The sequence below is a fragment of the Panthera leo genome, chromosome C2 (assembly GCF_018350215.1).
Source record: "Panthera leo isolate Ple1 chromosome C2, P.leo_Ple1_pat1.1, whole genome shotgun sequence".
Taxonomy (NCBI): Eukaryota; Metazoa; Chordata; class Mammalia; order Carnivora; family Felidae; genus Panthera; species Panthera leo.
Window position 1 is genome coordinate 114,213,854 of NC_056687.1, and position 19,709 is coordinate 114,233,562.

The 19,709-nt window shown below is 37.5% G+C and overlaps 2 protein-coding genes and 1 long non-coding RNA gene across 4 annotated transcripts in view; 2 read left to right on the forward strand and 1 right to left on the reverse strand.

The window, feature by feature from the left end:
* ANKUB1 (ankyrin repeat and ubiquitin domain containing 1) overlaps window positions 1-1,453 on the forward strand; it is a 28,310-nt gene extending 26,857 nt beyond the window's left edge. The window contains exon 6 of the mRNA XM_042903022.1: window positions 1,324-1,453. Coding sequence (XP_042758956.1) covers window positions 1,324-1,453 — 130 coding nt within the window. The remainder of the gene's footprint in view (window positions 1-1,323) is intronic.
* Window positions 1-8,634, reverse strand: part of LOC122198414 — a 37,381-nt gene extending 28,747 nt beyond the window's left edge. For both annotated transcript variants that reach the window (XR_006192970.1, XR_006192971.1), the window contains exons 1-2: window positions 8,393-8,634; window positions 8,105-8,227 (exon numbers count right to left, since the gene is read on the reverse strand). This is a non-coding gene — a long non-coding RNA (uncharacterized LOC122198414). The remainder of the gene's footprint in view (window positions 1-8,104; window positions 8,228-8,392) is intronic.
* Window positions 8,635-8,689: 55 nt separating this feature from the next.
* COMMD2 (COMM domain containing 2) lies at window positions 8,690-16,293 on the forward strand. Its single transcript, XM_042903023.1, has 5 exons — window positions 8,690-8,837; window positions 8,934-9,011; window positions 9,694-9,776; window positions 10,568-10,741; window positions 15,866-16,293. Exons 1-5 carry the CDS (start codon window positions 8,771-8,773, stop codon window positions 16,061-16,063), a joined length of 600 nt encoding a protein of 199 aa, XP_042758957.1. The 5' UTR covers window positions 8,690-8,770; the 3' UTR covers window positions 16,064-16,293.
* Window positions 16,294-19,709: the final 3,416 nt, after the last annotated feature.

Here is a 19,709-nt window from a genome sequence, read left to right on the forward strand (position 1 = left end):
TAGAGCAGAAATAGTAGGGAAGAGGAGAAAAGCCAAATATGACGGATATTTCTGAGGAACAATCTGCAAACTGTGATTGCTAATTAGATGTAGAAGTAGAGAGAGAAGGAGGAATTGAGTTTTATTTCTGGAGTTAGAGATGGTGAGGAGATAGCAAAGTCACTGTGTTATTAGAGCAAGGATACTGAAGGGGGCAGGTTTAGAAAGAAGATAAAAGACATGGAAATTGGAAGTGTCAGTCAGGATTTAGGAGTCATGGATATGTGAGTTGAAGCAATTAGTAAATAAGGCCTCCCAGGATGAGGGTGCAGAGAGAGAGGAAGACAAAAAGGACAGAACCTCAGAGGACCCCTCTAAAGTAAATCACATTTGGGATGCCTGGGTGGCTCAGTTGGTTAAGCATCTGACTCTTGGTTTCGGCTCAGGTCACGATCTCATGTTTTTGTGGGTTCAAGCCCCGTGTCCAGCTCCATGCTGAGGTGCGGAGCCTGCTTAGGATTTTCTGTCTCCCTCTCTTGCTGCCCCTCCCCCACTTGCACTATGTCTGTCTTTCTCAAAATAGATAAGTAAACTTAAAAAAAATAAAGTAAATCACATTTATATCCTACAAAGTAGGAGTAATGATATTCAAATCCACAAGTCCTTATTAGCATATAGTCAGGGAATAGCTACTATAAAACATTAAATTTCACTGCATTTCAGTTAAAGCCTATTTAATATCATTTTTTTAATTAAAAACATTTTTTTTTTTTAATTTTAGAGAGAGTGTACAAGCAGGGGAGAGAGGCAGAGGGAGAGAGAGAGAATCTTAAGCAGACTCCACACTCAGTGCGGAGCCTGATACAGGACTGAACCCTTGACACTGAGATCATGACCTGAGCCAAAATCAAGAGTCTGACACTTAACTGACTGAGCCCACCCAGGCTCCCCAAGGCTATTTAATTCTTATCAATGAAAAATAACATGTTTCTGTTGCGGAGGAAAAGGAAGAGAAGGGAGACACCAGAGAATATATCATCTATATAAGGATGCCTGGGGATATAGAAAAAGGTTCAAGCTAGAGAATTCTGTATGACATTGAGTGGTTTTCTGATTCTAGGTGTGAGTGCTAAATTTCTAGTATTGCTTGGGAAAATAACACTTCCACTGCTTCACAAGGAACCAGTTTCAGAAAGATTCCAACTTTCTATTTTATAACCAATCTGTGTGAGAAGATAAACTAGCCACAGTTACAAAATGAACCTTAAGATTTCTATCATTTCAGCAACAAACAGGGACAAGATTAGACTTCCTTACAATTTTTTTTGTCTTGTTTTCTTGCAGTGCCTTTAAAGAGAAACGATGGCTTCAGCAGTTAGGAATAGCAAGAGTTCTAGCCAAAAAGAGCATTTCTAACCTGACCACACAAGGAGGCCTGACAGCATGTGAAAATCCTCCAGAAATCGTGCTTTGAAGAGTTATGACAACCTCAGTTTGGGCAAAGACCTGATCAAACAGAACCTTCAGTTCTAATGTTAACATTTCAAGTAATTAATGCTATAAGTTCTAATAATAGTTCTAATGCTACACAACTATCAACAGGATATTTAATATCTAACATCAGGTTTTCTTGAATTCCATCACTGGCAGTGAACATTCCAGGCATGTGTTTTGCATAGTTTGAGAAAGAATCTATAAGAAATGGAAGGTAGTAGACGCCTTACAGAGTAGGAAAACTGGAAGGATGGGAACCAAGAATGGGGGTGAGAACTTTTACAGTTTCTCTTTTTTTGTTTTCCTGGGTTTATTTTTAATGCTTTCTCTTTTTTTAAACCATATTAATGTAGAACATAATAAAAATAAATTCATTTTAAAAGTAGGACGGTTACAAACATCCTCCTACAAAAGTCAAGTTCTGGTATTAGATATCTTTGGAACTTCTGCTAAAACATCGCTTTCCATTAATTTTTTAAAATTGGTACACACAGTGAATTGCACAAATCTTAAACGTAAGATTCTATGGCTCTGACAAATATATACATCAATATAACCAATACCCCAGTCAAGATGCAAATACTTCCATTTCCCCAGAAAGTCTCTCCAAGCTCCTATAACTAAGTCCATCCTAATCCCCTATAGGCATCCACTTCTCTGATTTCTGTATCCATGCATAAAGTTTTCTAGTCAAAGAAATCATACGATTGGTCACTTCTGTTTGCTTTTGTTGCTCCGTGTAATATTTATGCTGTCGCATGTATCAATAGTATATTCTTTTCTCTCTCTCTGTAGTGATATTCTTTTTCATTCCTGGTATTGGTAACTTTTGCTTTCTCTACTTTTCTTTTTGTCATAAATAGTCTTGCTGATGACTTATTGTTATGAAACATAAATGGTTTTTATCAATTTTAATAGTTTAGCTTTTTACAGTGAACTATTACTTTTAATTCTTTCTATTGTATATTTGTGTTCTAATTTGTTTCTTTCTTTTTTTTTTTTTTTACAGTTTTTACTTCTCTGATTAAAATTTTCATCTGTCATCCAATGTTTTGGACATATTATTCATAGTTATTTTGGAGTCCAGGTCTAATAACTCCAATATCTATACTTCCTTCATTCAGATCTTTGACTTTTCTTTATTACCTAGTATATTCCATTGTATGGATACACCATAATTTATCTGTTCAGCTGTATGTGTATTTGGGTTGCCTATAGTTCTGTGTTATTGTGAATAAAACTACTATGAATATTATCGTAAAGGTCTTTTTCTGGACATAAGCTTTCATTTTTCTTGGGCAAATACCTAGGAGTGGAATTATTGGATAATACATTGGATAAATGTACATTTAACATTATAAGAAATTGCATAACAGTTCTCCAAAGTGGTTTTATGATTTTATACTGCCATTAACAATGTACAAATGTTCTGGTTGTTTCACATACTTGTCAAAATTTGGTGCCATCAGTGTTTTTGATTTTGTTATTCTAGTGGGTTTGAAATGACATTTCATTATGGTATTAATTTACATTTCCTTGATGACTAATGATACTGCAGGCTTTTTCATGTGCTTATTGGTCATTTGTATATCTTTTGTGAAGTATCAACTCAAGAGTTTTGCCCATCCAAAATATTGGGTTGTCTTTTAATTATTAGTTTATTGGAGATTTTTACATACTCATGATACAAATTCTCTGTATGATACAAATACATACAGATATATGTATTGCAAATATTTTTTCACAGGCTGTGGCTCACTTTTTCATTTTATTAATGGTGCCTTTTGACGAATGAAAGTTTTTAACTTTGATGAAGTACAATTTATCATTTTTTTTCTTTTATGGCTAACGTCTTCCATTTTCTCTTTAAGAATCCTCTGCCTATCTCAAAGTTGTGAAGATATTCTCGTATGTTTTCTTCTAGAGGTTTCATAGTTTTAGTTTTTACGTTAGGTCTATAGTCCATCTTGAATTATGTTTGTGTGTGTAATACGACGTGAGCGTCAGGATTCATTTTTTCCCCCTGTTTATCAAATTGCTGTAGCACCAGTTGTTGAAAAAACCATCTTTTCTCTCATTGAATTACCTTGGTATCTTTGTCAAATATCAGTTTACAATATTTATGGATCTATTTCCAGACTCTCTATTTTGTTCCATTGATCTACTTACTTATAATTATACTATACCACACTGTCTTAATTACTATAGTTTTATAGTGGGCTTTGAAATCAGGTAGTATGACTATTCCAGCTTTGTTCTTCTTTTTCCGAGTTTATTTTGGCTTTTCTTAGTCCTTTCATTTCCATATAGATATTTTTTTTTAACATTGTTTTATTAAAATAAATGTCTCTAAAGAGAGACAGAGCGAGACAGAGCATGAGTGGGGAAGGGGTGGGGGGGGGGGGCACAGAATTGGAAGCAGGCTCCAGGCTCCCAGCCATCAGCCCAGAGCCCGACGTGGGGCTCGAACTCACAGGCCGCGAGATCGTGACCTGAGCTGAAGTTGGACGCTTAACCGACTGAGCCACCCAGGCGCCCCTCCATATAGATTTTTAAATAAACTTGTCATTCTCTATTAAAAAAAAAAAACCCTTTGGGATTTTGATAGGGCACACGTGATATCTTAATAATATCGAATCTTGCAACCCATGATGCATTTCTCTATCCATGGTATATGTCACCATTTATTTATATCTTCCTCTATTTCTTTCATCATTTTTTTTTTAGTTTTTGGTGTAAAACTTTTGTTAAAATTTTCTTTTTAAATTTTTAATGTTTTTATTTATTTTTGAGACAGAGAGAGACAGATCATGAGCAGGGGAGGGGCAGAGAGCGAGGGAGACACAGAATCTGAAGCAGGCTCCAGGCTCTGAGCTGTCAGCACAGAGCCTGATGCGGGGCTCGAACTCACAGACTATGAGATCATGACTTGAGCTGAAGTCGGACGCTTAACTGACTGAGCCACCCAGGCGCCCCCCTAAAGTTCATTTTTAAAAAATACCTTTAAGTTTCAAGTTAGATATTTGGAGTTGGGCCACATAGAAGATTAATGTAAAAGAAAATACAAAGATGATGCCGAAGAGATATAAGGCAGCATGTGTATAGGTGCTAGTTCATTGTAGAGACAAGAAAGGATAGATAGTAACTGGAAGAGGACCCAGGTTCTGGGGCACTGGTAACATTATATTTCTTGACCTGGGTAACTAGGTGTGTTCAATATGAGAAAATTCAACAAAAAGTATTTTTTATCTTTTCCATTTTATATACCTATTTTATAATCCAATTGAAAAGGTGAACTAAAATAATTTTTAAAAAATCAAAGGAATTAATTCATGCATTTTGTGCCAGATTCAGACCCATGAGAGGGCAATCCATGTGAGTGATGGGTATGACCAGGCTCTTATCCTCGTGACAGTATGCATGCTGAACCAAACAGCAATTCCTTGCAGAGGATGATATTTTACATAACATTGAAACACAGCCAAGGAAATTCTGGTGCAAAGATTCTGGGGCTGGGATGTCTGAGAAAGAAAAAGGAATGTGGGGATATCTCAAGGAAAAGGAAAAGGATGAGGTGGAGGGAAATAGAAAAATAAGGAAAGCATGCGAGAGGACAATTGATATGAAGCCTTTTTCCCTGCCAAAATCAAATGAAAAAATACTGAGTATACTTTCTTCACTTTAGCCCCAGAAGTAAAATGGCACGAAGTGACTTTAAGACCTTACGTGCTTGGGGCGCCTGGGTGGCTTGGTCGGTGAAGCGTCCGACTTCGGCTCAGGTCATGATCTCACGGTCCGTGGGTTCGAGCCCCGTGTCGGGCTCTGTGCCAACAGCTCAGAGCCTGGAGCCTGTTTCAGATTCTGTGTCTCCCTCTTTCTCTGACCCTCCCCTGTTCATAGTCTGTCTCTCTCTGTCTCAAAAATAAATAAACGTTAAAAAAAAAAAATTAAAAAAAAAAAAGACCTTACGTGCTTATAATGTAATACAATTGTAAAGCATTAGTATTAGCATGTATAGGCATACCCTGGGACACTTAGCCTGAATCTTATTGGAATCAGAGTTAATCAGTTAATCAGTAGAAGTTGCTACCTTCTCTGTGGGGTTCCAAATCATTTTGTTCAAACCTCAAGTATTAGCTCATCATACTCATATTGACTTCACCTAATTGTCCCCCTCAATTTATTGTCATCGTGTAGAGGGAAAGACATTGTTTTGTTCACCTCCAAACTGCCAAGGCATAGCATATGCTTGCACCTTTGAATAATTGCTCAACAAACATTTGTTGCACCAAATGAATGGATTTTAGGATGATTATGCACACAGAATTCTCAATGATTTGGGCACATAAAATCAGCTATAAAATAGAAATGCTCCAGTTTGCAAATCTTTCAGTTGTTTAACATTAATTTATTGTTTAATTTGATCATTAAAATAAATTTCTTGGGGTTCCTGGGTAGCTCAGTTGGTTAAGTGTCCAACTCTTGATTTTGGCTCAGGTCACAGTCTCACTGTTCGTGAGTTTGTGCCCTGCACTGGGCTCTGTGCTGATGGTGCAGAGCCTGCGTGGGATTCTGTCTCCCTCTCTCTCTGCCCCTCCCCACCTTGCTTTCCATCGCTCTCTCTCAAAATAAATAAATATTTAAAAATCAATTCCTTAATGTGAACTTATTAATTCATTTAAGCATGATAACAGCCCTGTATGGCACAGAAGGGCAATCATCATTAAAACACCCGTGGAGATGACACTAAAGTAAAGGAGACAATCAAGTGAAGTCAATACAGTATAATGGGGCACTTGGGTGGCTCAGTCGGTTGAGCGTCTGGCTCTTGATTTTGGTTCAAGTCAGGATTCCGGAGTTGTGGGATTGAGCCCCAGCTTGTGGAATCACGCCTTATGTTGGGCTTCGTGCTGAGCATGGAGCCTGCCTAAACTCCTCTCTCTCCCTCTTCCTCTGCCCCTCCACTGCTTGCATGCACACTCTCTTGCTCTCTTTCTCTCTCAAAAAAAAAAAAAAAAAAAAAATCAAGAGGCTAAGTTTATAACATTTAAAAACAACTTGTTGGAGGCCTTATAGGAAGTATGAAAACCAGATCTGGAATCTAGACTTCAGATTTTTCATTCAGGTAATTTCCTCTAAACTATGATATGATATTTAGTAATAAAACATTGCTCTGGGGGTGCCTGGGTGGCTCAGTTGGTTGAGCGTCCAACTTCAGCTCAAGTCATGATCTCACAGCTTGTGAGTTCCAGCCCCACATCAGGCTCTGTACTAACAGCACAGGACCTGGAGCCTGCTTCTGATTCTGTGTCTCCCTCTCTCTCTGCCCCTCCCCTGCTCATGTTCTGTTGCTCCTGTCTCAAAAATAAATAAACATTTACAAAAAATTTTTTTAAAAACAAAAAAAAACGTTGCTCTGTAAATTGTCCCAGAGAGTTCTAACTCCCAGGCTGTTTCCCCCCAGCTATAACTTGGCTTCTTGATCACTTTCTTTGGCCACTCCATTCTGTTACTTCTATTCGCCACCTTCACCCCCGCCACCCGCATTTTTAGTCCCTGAGATCACAGGGAAGAAAGGCTATATCATATTGGCATAGTATTATATCTACTTGTAGATTCATTTAGGCATTTCTTATTCCCCATGAATGTATGATTCTTGAAGTATCTCCTTTGTGCCAGCTGAAACTGGTTCTTACTGCAATGATCCCCTCATTAACCCATGGATTCACTACAATCTTTGACATGTGTCCATTATATATTTGTCAAAAAATCATGATTTTACTTTTTTCCGAAAACTATTCTTAAATAATAGACATTTTCTCAATTAGGAATAAAAGCTGCTTCAGGAAACGATGCTATTTTTGCTGATCTCCAACTTACAGTCTAAGAAAATATTGTGCTCTCTCTGCAAATGCTGCTTCAAGACCTAACTGACAAATTTAAAGACATTCCTTTCTGTGCCCCTCCTTTCTGTGGAGGAAACAAACAATTTCAATGTGAAGGACAAGGTACACACAGCAAACAGAGCTAAAACAACTTCCAATTTTCATTTCTGCCCAGGAGATAGTATAGAGAGAATTATCTCAATCCCTACATATAACAATAGATATGAAATCTCTCTCTAGTCCCTCTTCTCTTTCCCCCCACCAACTTCCCCACCAAGGGGGGTGAGATTTGGAAAGTCCTGTTCCTATCAATTGGCAATTCCATAGTCTCCGATATTTGAACCACAGCAGGTGAGAAGAAAAAGCTGGGAAAAGACCCAAAATTTCACACTGTCTCAACACATAAAGATAAAAATACTGTTCTGAACTCTGCAAGCATCAGTCATTGTTGTCATCATCACCTTTTTTTTTTTTTAATGTTTATTTATTTATTTTTGAGAGACAAAGAGAAAGAGAGAGCGCACAAGCAGGGGAGGGGCAGAGAGAGATGGAAACAGAATCCCTAAAGCAGGCTCCTCGCGCTGTCAGCACAGAGCCCAATGCTGGGGTCAAACCCACACACCGTGAGATCCTGACCCGAACCAAAAACGAGAGTCAGAGGCTTCAACCAACTGACCCACCCAGGCACCCCTTGTCATCATCATCTTTATCCTAATTCATAATCACTCATAGAAATTGTTACAAACCTTCAGGTTTCAGCCTGCTGTGTAGAATGATGGGCTTTGGAGCAGGTCGTCAAGGGATCTGACCCTCTCCTTCCAGCCGTGTCTCTGGCTTATTATGTGATCTTTGGAGCTTTGATTCGTCATCTGTAAAAACGAGGTCATAGCTCTTGAGCGAATTAAATAAGATCAATCAAATAAGATAACATATACAAAAACTCTGTGCAAACTAATAGCTCTATAAAAGTTAGTTTCAGTCGCTTGACCTTTCTCTGTTTCCTTATCCCTCATGGGAACAATAATGGTACCTACCTCATAGAATTCTTCTCAACTCTAAATAAGTAAATACATGTAAGAACATTTCCTGATACAGTGCTTAATACATGTTAGCTACTGATATTATTCATGTAGGCTCCACATGGGGGCGTGCAGGATTTTAAACGTCGTTTCATCTTCCACCGAGCATGGCACCGCGCATCCACCAGGCCAAGTCTTTTCAACACGATTTGCTAGCGGAAGAATCTTCCAACCCCAGAATACACCATCGGCGGGCGTTCGAGTGTAGGACTCAGGCCGGAACCCAAAGCTGGGGATGTGGAGAAGCCGGAGCTTCTTTGCGTTTGGACGCTGGCCCCGGAAGTGGCGAGGGCGGGGTCAACACTGCCGAGTAAAGTCCTCTGACTTGGGAAGATGTTGCTGGACCTTTCGGAGGAGCATAAAGAGCACCTGGCCTTTCTGCCGCAAGTGGACAGCACGGGTCAGGGGACGCGGCCGCGGAGGGTGGTGTTCTGTGGTCTGGGGAGGGGAACAAGGGGTGTGCCCGGCACTCACGGTCTCCTGGTTTCCCTTGCAGTGGTCGCCGAGTTTGGGCGGATTGCGGTGGAATTCCTGAGGCGAGGCTCGAACCCCAAGATCTACGAAGGCGCCGCCAGTAAGCCTGGGAGAGGCACTTCGCGGGGAAGTGCGGGCCATTCTTGGGCACCCTGGAGAGATAGGGGTTTTTGCAGCTCCAATGGTCTAGTTCTCATTGTGGTAGAATAAAAGCAGAAAGGCTCTTCAGGGCGCAAATCCTGCCCATCCCCTAAGTAGCTTTGAGATTTTTAAAACTTCTATTAAGTCGGTGTTGTCATCCGTAAAATGGACAAATGCCAAAGATACTATGATGCTTAAATGCACCAAAGCGTGTGAAATAGTTGGGTGAGCCATTAATATCATGCAAGTGTTTGGTTATAATTAGTTCAAATATCCGCTTTTGCTGCAGTATTGTTTTTTCCCTGCTGGACAGGGTAGTTTCTGAGATTGTCAGCCCTTGAATTCCACTTATGCCAGACTTGAAGTAGCTGGACATTCAAGAGAAGGACTAAGGACTGTTATGTCTGATGCTAGTCTGTCTCCACGGGTCTGCATTTTGAAAAGAAGGTTACACGGCGGCAGATACCCAAAGCATTTGTCCAGCAGTGGAGAATGAACAGGAGTCTATTACTAAGTCATTATTTTTCATCGTAGTGTTTGCAAATATGGAATAATGGATAATATTTATTCCTAAATAAGAATTTGAATACAAGGATAAATATCACACAATAATTTATTTGCTTTTTTTTCTTTTTTCCCAGGAAAACTAAATGTGAGCAGTGACACTGTCCAGCATGGTGTGGAAGGATTAACGTACCTCCTCACTGAAAGCTCAAAGCTTATGGTAAGGGCTTCTGTGGAGTGTTTGTATTTCTTCAACCTTAAAAAGCTCCAGTATACTCTGCATCATAGCCCTGGCAGGCACCTGCTTATTTTAGTAATGTTGTTAATGGTTTATAATTGATTTAGTGAAGCCATGCCTAAACAATATGGCTGTAATGTGATCTGCTGGTATGAAAGCCTCTTGCTAGTATAAATTGGAATTCCCTCTAATTCTGCATGTTGTTAAGCCATATACAATAGTGGGTATCCTAGGAAGGGGGAGGAATAAATGATTTTTTTATTTTTATTTTTTATTTTTTTGCATATTAGCAGTATCTGACTTGACGGAGAATAGGAGAGAAACTGGGCATTTAAAAAAAATTTTTTTTAACATTTATTTATTTTTGAGAGACAGAGACAGAGCACGAGTGGGGGAGGGGCAGAGAGGGAGACACAGAATCGAAAGCAGGCTCCAGGCTCTGAGCTGTCAGCACAGAGCCCAACATGGGGCTCAAACCCACGAGCTGTGAGATCATGACCTGAGCTGAAGTCAGAGGCCCAACCGACTGAGCCCCCAGGCACCCTGAGAAACTGGGCATTTTAATAATTCTTTTTATGCTTTAATACAAGTATTTTTATGTATCAGAAACTCAGACTTCAAAATAGTGGGTAAGAGTTATCTCTATAAAGGATGTTGTTTCTTTTACCAGGCAGAAAAGAATTAGATATCATATTCTTTTGTGTATATCAAATATTTTAGCATTTCTAGACAAACATAAATTTGATCTTCTGTTAAACTTGATTCACTTCCAGATTTCTGAACTGGATTTCCAAGATTCTGTTTTTGTTCTGGGATTCTCTGAAGAATTGAACAAATTATTGCTTCAGCTTTATCTAGACAACAGAAAAGAGATCAGAACTATTCTGAGTGAATTGGCACCAGACCTTCCCACTTACCACAGCCTTGAATGGAGACTAGATGTACAGGTATGGTTTCCCCGCCCCCACCTGACAAACTATAAGATTAATTTTGGTTCTATGTCCTCAGGCTTATTGTATTCTTTACCACCTTAACTGAACTTTGGTTTGAAACTTTATTTTTTTAATGTTTATTCTGAGACCATTTTACAAATAGTTCATTTTCTGATATGCTTAATGTGTTTACATCAGTTTCACTTGCAAAGTTTGTAACAAATAGGTTCTTTTGGTAAGGAGATGGTCATGCAAATTTTTAAAGCAATATTTGATTTTTAAAAACTTTTATGCCTAAGCAAAACATACATGGATTAAAGTGCATACGTCATTGTATAGCTCAGTGAATTATCACATGGTAAAAACACCCATAAAACCAAGACTTGCCCATGACAGACACCCCAAAAGCATCCTCTTTGCTTCTTACCAATTCTCCTTCTTTCCTTTCCAAAGGTTAACGAGCACCCTGACTTCAAATACATACTTTTACTTGTTCTTTAACTTTCTATATATGAAATGATTCAGTAAATATTCTTTTGTGTCTGGCTGCTTTTACACATTACGTTTGTAAGATTCAGTCATTTGCAAAGCCACATTGATAACTGAAAGGGAGTTCTCAGACTCTTGTATGTAGCCCTTTATCAAGCAGTGACAGCTAATAGATGTTTATTGAATGTCATCATTTGCTGATTAGAGCTGTGCCAAATGCATTGGTACACAAAAGAAGTATGAGACATTTTCTCAATTGGAAAAGATGTTATATACTCAGGGATATTAGGTGTTCTCAAAATAACTAGTAATTACAGATAGTTATAAGTTACTGGAGGGGGGGAATATAGTTGTATACATAAAGTTACAGCTATGTACTGTACTTCACAAACATGGCTTAGGTCGTTCAGTGGATGCTTGCAGAATCCAGGAAAGCTTAAACAAAAGGAGGTAAAATTTCAGAAGGGTCAATAAATAGAGAAAACCAGGGTTAATGTTCTTGGAAGAGGAGGCAGCATAAGCATAAGGGAATGAGCTTTGAGTAGGTTGCACACTAGTTCCCAAACTTGACTGCATATTGGAAAGGCCTGGATAGTCTTAAAATATTTTCGTGGGGCGCCTGGGTGGCTTGGTCGGTTGGGCGTCCGACTTCGGCTCAGGTCATGATCTCACAGTCCATGAGTTCGAGCCCCGCGTCGGGCTCTGTGCTGACAGCTCAGAGCCTGGAGCCTGTTTCAGATTCTGTGTCTCCCTCTGTCTCTGACCCTCCCCCGTTCATGCTCTGTCTCTCTCTGTCTCAAAAATAAATAAATGTTAAAAAAAAAAAAAAAAAAATTATAAAAAAAAAAAAATTTCGTATCTATGTTCTGCCCCAGAGATTCTGCTTTATTGTTATGGGGTTTGGTCCGAGCATCAGAATTTTTTAGAGTTCCACTTGTTACCCAGGTAATTCTAATTTGCAGTAAAGTTTGTAAATTACTGTTATAGTGGATTCTTCCTGATTTGAATGGTGGTAAGATGGTCCAAACAGGATACAGAAATTCAGTTAGAGGGTTTAGCAGTTATAATCCAGTGTAATGAGTGCTTGAATAGGTATAAACACAGGGTATGGTATAAACCAGATTGTAGGCTCTATGAGGGCAGGTACTGTGTCTTGTTCAGTACTGTGTCCCCAGCACAATGCCTGGTACATAATAGGCATTCAGTGCTGAATATAAAAAAGGTAGGGGAGGGTAAGTAGCTTCTTAAATTATTTATCAAATATTTCTTGTACAGTTATCATGTGTTAGGTATTGTGGATTTAAAGAATCAGACACAGTTCGTGCTCTTGGGAGACATCATAAGCAGCAAATCCTGTGGGGCTATGGGAAGGAGGAGATCACTGTGGCCAAGCTTCTATGTTTAGGTCCTTTCATAATAACCAGGTGGAGGAGATGTGAGATGGTCATGTTTATGAGATTCAGTAGTAATTTATCTTGTAAATCTTTAGCTCTCTCTTGGGTGTGGGTAATTTCTGACTTTTGGGTTCTGGTAGCCCATAGAAGTTATTTTTTTGGCTTTATTGATTTGCATTGAGTTTTTCCATTATGAAGACATTTTTAGAAATTAGAAACAAGCAATTGAATTTTCTAAAACTTGGGAGAGCTCATTTACCCAGTGCAATGGGTTTGAATAGTGTGTTACTGCAAGAACTAATATAGTTTAAAGTTGAGTGTATACTGAATGAATATTGCTTCATGTGGTAAAATGCGTTTAAGGGGTAAAAAAGCTACTTAGAGAACTAATTGATTTTCTGAGCTCATTAGTCAAAATTATTACAAGGGATTTTAATTGGAGTAGATTCTTCTTTATAGGAGGAAGACTTGTCAGATGAAGATCAGCTGAATTGCTAGGAAACTAGTGACAAGTTACAGGATGTTTCATTTTTGAGTAACTGACTTGTCTCATGGACACTGGTAGTGAATGGACAATTACCATCTAATTGTGCAGTTGCTTATGAGAAATACATTAATCATCATAGTTCAGTTTCTAGTAGAAACATTTCCCTTCATAAATTGCCAGCACAATTAATGCACTTAATAACATAAGTAAATTGAATGCATCTGAGATTGGTGAGGGACGATTTACCTTTAGGACTGATCCATTTAAATTGCTTTTGTTATTTTTACAAAGAGAAGGACAGAACATAAGTCCTAATCAGGAACCTTGTGGGCTACTGTTCTTTATCCTGTAGTACTGTCCTTGAAATTCATTTCTGAGAAAAAAATTAGGTCTAAATATGTCTTACTAGGTGTTTGTTAGGGATGTTGTATAACCTTCACCTGGAAATTTTAAAGAATGATATAGATGCTTATTTGTAAAAGGATATTAATTTAGATATTATGTTGTGTAAAAGTTTGAGGATAGATTGAGTCTTTGGATGAAAAATTTATGGTTTATACACCTAGATACATTTGGTCCCTGTCTATCAATGCAGATATAGAGGAAAAAGAAGTATAAACAATGTGTAAGTGAATCAATAAGTAGTATTTTCAGTCATCATATTTATAGTTTACCTATCTTTCATATCTATAATTTTCTGTACTGGAGAAATGATCTTAAAGAGACACTTTAACTTATAAGTATCTGTATTATTTTGGGGACTGGCTCACTCAAGGGGATTGACCTGTTGTTTCCAAATTATTTTTAGACATTAAATTTCAGTATCGTGGGTTCTTTTGGAAGCCAGATCACCTAGAATTAATTGGAAGAAGTTATTAGTCAGAATATTCTGTGTTGTGGTATAAATTAATCCTGAAATCTCAGGGTTAGATTTTTGCTCACTCGAAAGTCTCTTCAGTTGGGCTTCTTGTCCTTTTGACGTGACTCCAATAATTTTAGGTAACAATCTTGCTTTCCTGTATAGCAAGATGTTTCAGGCTCAATCTTGCACAGTTGTTATCCCAGACCTCTAATCAGTTACTCCTTTAAGGAGCTCCTGGCTCCTTTTAAGGAAGAATGGTCTTTAGAGAACAGTTGGTGCTAGAGCTAAATGCCTTCGCTTTCAAGTTAGCCATTGTTTCTAGTAGTTTTCTTTTTTTTCTTTTAAAAATATGTCAATAGTACATTTAAAAAAAAATTCAGAATATATCATACAAATAAAGATTATAGATACTCAGTTTAAAGAATAATAGTAAAACAAGTACCCATTGCCAAGCTTAAGAAATACACTGAGGGGTACCTGAGTGGCTCAGTTGGTTAAACATCTGACTTAAGCTCAGGTCATGATCTCGATGTTCATGAGTTCGAGCCCTGCGTCAGGCTCTTTGCTGACAGCCCAGAGCCTGGAGCCTGCTTCAGATTCTGTCTCCCTCTCTCACTGCCCCTCCCCCACTCGCACTCTGTGTCTCTCTTTCTCAAAAATAAAGAATTTAAATTTTTTTTTTTAAAGAAATACAATGAAACCATCTGTGACCTACCACAGTTACAACCCCTCACACTTCCCTGAGGTAACCATTTTCCTGAATTTGATGTTAATCCTTTCTTTATAGTTTTTGGGTTTTTTTCCCCATTTGGCCAGTGAGTACTTTATCTTTTTTTAATTTTTTTAAATTTACATCCAAATTAGTTAGCATATGGTGCAACAATTAGTTTAACACATTTTTTCATTAAACTTTAGTTTTTATGTATTCTTCTGCAACTTGCTTTTCTGATTGAACATTTTCTTTTTAGAATTATCCATGACAATTTATATTGCTGTAGTTTGTTCTTTTTATTGACATTTAGTAAGCATTTTATTTTTAGGAATATTCTCAATACACCCATTCTGTTGTTAAAGAGTATTTGAAATGTTCCTAATTTTTGACTCTTGGAAACAAATACTATTGTGAATATACGTATGTATGTAAGAACTCAAGGTATATACCTAGGAGTGTAATTGGTGGTACTATTATATTGTTTTCCAAAGTTATTCTCTTACCACTCTGACCAGCAGTGGATGAGAGTTCCCATTCCTATCACTTGCAGTGCCCCACATGGGCAGGTTTTTAATTCTCGCCAGTCTGATATGTGTAAAATAGTATGTTATGTTTTTATTGCCATTTTCCTAATTACTAATAAAAAGTTGAACATGTTTTCCTATGTTTATCTATTTGTGTTACTTCTTTTGTGAATTGCTTACTTAGGTCTTCTGCACATTTTTCTTGGTCTTATGGGGTTTGTTGTTGTTTTTAATCAGAACATTCTGATTAAATTTCATGTATTCTGAATACTGATCTTTTGTTGGGGGAGGGGGTTCTATGCGTCATAAAATATCTTATCAGTTTGTGGATTGTTTTTCCACCATCTTTAGGTATTCTTGAAAGAAAGTGTTAATAATTTAAATGTATTTCAGCTTATCGGTTTTTTTCTTTGTGGTTTGTGCCTTTTATATCATGTTTAAGAAATTTTATATAATTTAAATTTATATCATGTTTAAGAAATCCTTCTGCCGGGCAAGGTTGCATATACATTGTCATGCCTTTTTTCTTTCCAAAGGTTTTAAAGTTCATTTTTCATTTTGAAGTCTATGATTTATATGAAATTTGACTTTTGTATATGATATAAGGTAATTATAAATATTATATGTTCAGCATGGTAATTAGTTATTCTCTTACTCCATTTAAAATGAAGCTTGCAAGCAGAAGCCTCAGGCAACAGATAAAACCATCAGTGACTATAAAGCTACACCTTAATCAGAATGGAGATCACAACACCAAAGTTCTGCAGACAGACCCAGCCACTCTGCTCCATTTGGTTCAGCAATTGGAACAAGCATTGGAGGAGATGAAAACAAACCACTGTAGGAGAGTTGTGCGCAATATCAAGTAGTTCCAGTTTTCAGTACTGGAATCACTGAATCACTCACATATTGATAATGCGACAGTTACTTTTTTAATTTTTTATTAATTACAGTGATAAATACATATAGTTCCCATGAAATTTCTTTTTCTATGACAAGATATTGAGGTCATGATCAAAAGCTAAAGTTAAGGGGTGCCTGGGTGGCTCAGTTGGTTAAGCGTCTGACTCTTGATTTGGGCTCAGGTCATGATCTCACAGTTCATGTGATCAAGCCCTGCATTGGGCTCTGCGCTATTAGCGTGGAGATTTTCTCTCCCTTTCTCTCTGGCCTTCCCCTGCTCGCACTCTGTCTCTCTCTCAAAATAAATAAATAAACATTAAAAAAAAAACGCTAAAGTAAAGTTCCTTTCCTGGTGCTAAATGTGGTCTGTTTCTTGACTAATTAAGATGTATTTTATATGTTAAAAGTGTATGTATAATTGAATCAACTGGAAGTGAATCTGTCCTATTCATATCTTTGGTGTATATGAATGTCTTTTATTCGTACTTCTTTTGATTGCTTAACCTTACTGTTCTTTATTGACCAAAATTTGAAAATAAAATTCACAATGTGATATTACTGCTATTCAGAATATTTTTAGACAGTTCATTGTTTTTGACTTTTAAAAGCACCCACAATGTTAGTAGCTATGGAATAGTTGGAAGTAGATATGAATTTTTTTAAATGCTACATTGTTTAGGGGGTTCATGCATTTTTCCTGATTAGTAAAGGTAATAAATACTATGTTGCTTAAGTTTGAGTTGTCATGGCTAACTTGCTTAAATAGTACTCAAATTTGTGTGATCATATATTACATTTTATCAAGGACCACTTTTTTTCCTTAGTACGCAAAGCATCTAAGAGACACGCTGTCATTTACGTTTACACACAGTGAATGTAAGAGTAATATAATCACTTATTAATTATCTAAATATAAATTACAGTGACTTTTGTCATTTTTTTTTGGATGCAGTATATAAAAAGGGCAGGAGTCCATGTTTACTACATGTAAATATCCCTTCTTCTTTACAAACTTGATTTGTTTGTTTTTTAGTAACTATAAACTGTCAGCTTGAAAAACTCAGATACTGATGTGTCGGATTAGCCTGATAGAGTACAGGGACACAGGGAGACTTAAGGAGTAGCAGACTTAAGGAGAAAAAAAAAACACAAGGGTGGAAATGGGGGTTCAGTCTTAAATGTATATATATATCTTATGCTGAGAGCCTCATCCCCATGGAGCAATCCAGGAACACCTTTAGAGCCATCAGACTCAAAGCTGCAATCTGGGTTCTATCAATGCCTTGCATCCTAAGAATTAGAGATTTTCGGGTCAGAGTGACATTGTGTTTCTTCTCTTAAGAGAGAGTCGGTAAAAATGAACTATTGGGACCTCATCAAAATAAAAAGCTTCTACACAGTGAAGGAAACAGCAAAACAGCAAAACTAAAAGGCAACCGACAGAATGGGAGAAGATACTTGCAAACGACATATCAGATAAAGGGTTAGCATACAAAATCTATAAAGAACTTATCAAACTCAACACCCAAAAAACAAATAATACAGTGAAGAAACTGGCAGAAGAGATGAATAGACACTTTTCCAAAGAAGACATCCAGATGGCCAACCGACACATGAAAAAATGCTCCACATCACTCATCATCAGGAAAATACAAATCAAAAGCACAATGAGATACCACCTCACACCTGTCAGAATGGCTAACATTAACAACTCAGGCAACCATGTATGTTAGCAAGGATGTGGAGACAGAGGATCTCTTTTGCCCTGCTGGTGGGAATGAAAACTGGGGCAGCCAATCTGGAAAACAGTATGGAGCTTCCTCAAAAAATTAAAACTAGAACTACCCTACGACCCAGCAATTGCACTACTGGGTATTTATCCGCAGGATACAAGTGTGCTGTTTCGAAGGGACACATGCACCCCCATGTTTAGAGCAGCACTATCAACAATAGCCAAAGTATAGGAAGAGCCCAAATGTCCATCAATGGATAAATGGATAAAGAAGATGTGGGGGGTATATATATATATATATACACCGCGTATATATACAACAGAGTATTACTTGGCAATCAAAAAAAATTAAATCTTGCCATTTGCAATAACGTGGATGGAACTAGAGGGTGTTATGCTAAGCGAAATTAGAAAGCTATCATATGACTTCATTCATATGAGGACTTTAACATACAAAACAGATGAACATAAGGGAAGGGAAGCAAAAATAATAAAAGGGAGGGGGACAAAAATATAAGAGACTCTTAAATACGGAGAACAAACAGAGTTACTGAAGGGGCTGTGGGAGGGGGTATGGACTAAATGGGTAAGGGGCATTTAGGAATCTACTCCTAAAATCATTGTTGCACTATATGCTAACTAACTTGCATGTAAATTTAAAAAAAATAAATAAAAATTAAAAAAAAAAAAGAGTCTGGGGGTGCCTGGGTGGCTTGGTTGTTAAGCATCTGACCTCGGCTCAGGTCATGATCTCATGGTTCAGGAGTTTGAGTCCCACATCGAGTGAGCTTGAACACCCCCTTCGGGTGAGCCCTGCTTCTCTTTCTCTCTCTCTCTCTTTCTCTGCCCCTTGCTCACTTGCACCCTCTCTCTCTCTCTCTAAAAAAAGAGAGAGAGAGAGAATCTAGTAGGGAACAGAGACCAGTGGAAGAAAAGCACAATTTTAATTGCTACCCATTTAATTGTCACAAGTATATGTTCTGCAGTGGCAAAATAACTAATATTAGATATTAATAAACTATAATCAAATAATTTTTAATAATCATGATAACTTGGTTAATGAAGCTTTCATGTTAACAACCTCACAAACTAAAAAAACACTTTATATATTACATGAAGTGATAGTAGGATGTCATCAGGTTTAAAAGCAACATGCCTGCCAACATTCTGTGAGGCTTCTTATTTATCTACATTTGGTAGAAGATAAGCAGGTCTGACCCCAGCCAAGATTGAAATAATAGCACTGTGTCCCTTCAAGGCAACCTTTCTTCTATATACACTGATCTAACCCCAGTCAAAACAAGAAAGCAGGTACTAGTCTTTTGTTATTTGTGTCAAGCTCCCCTGGCCTCCTTTCTCCGAACCTTATTCTTTCTGATGTTCTGCCTTCTTTACCCTTTTGGGCCAGAATGAATTGGGAGCAGTCTCCTAACTCTTTGAACGTGAGGCTCACTTTTAGTACAGGGCACTGAATAAGCCTATTTCTTTTCTTGTTTAAACATTCCACATCCTTAGGAACTCCCTTGCCCTGTTTTATGGCACATTGGATTTTTTTTTTTTTTTGTAGCTAATATATGAACATATTTTCTGCTGATGTAATCACTGTTCTGTGCTCCTGTATGAGCAGGTATCATGACTCTGGGTAATGTGCCTTTCTGTCTTTATCTCAATTTTTAGTAAGTCATTTTGGATTATAAGTATGTTGATTTTTCAGGATTGCTGTATCGCTCATGTCTCAAAACCAGAATAGTAACACATGTCAGAACAGAGATGTTGAGTAGGGAATGACCAATATATATATGGATATATATATATATATATATATATATATATCCATATATATATATATATATATCCATATATATATATATATCCATATA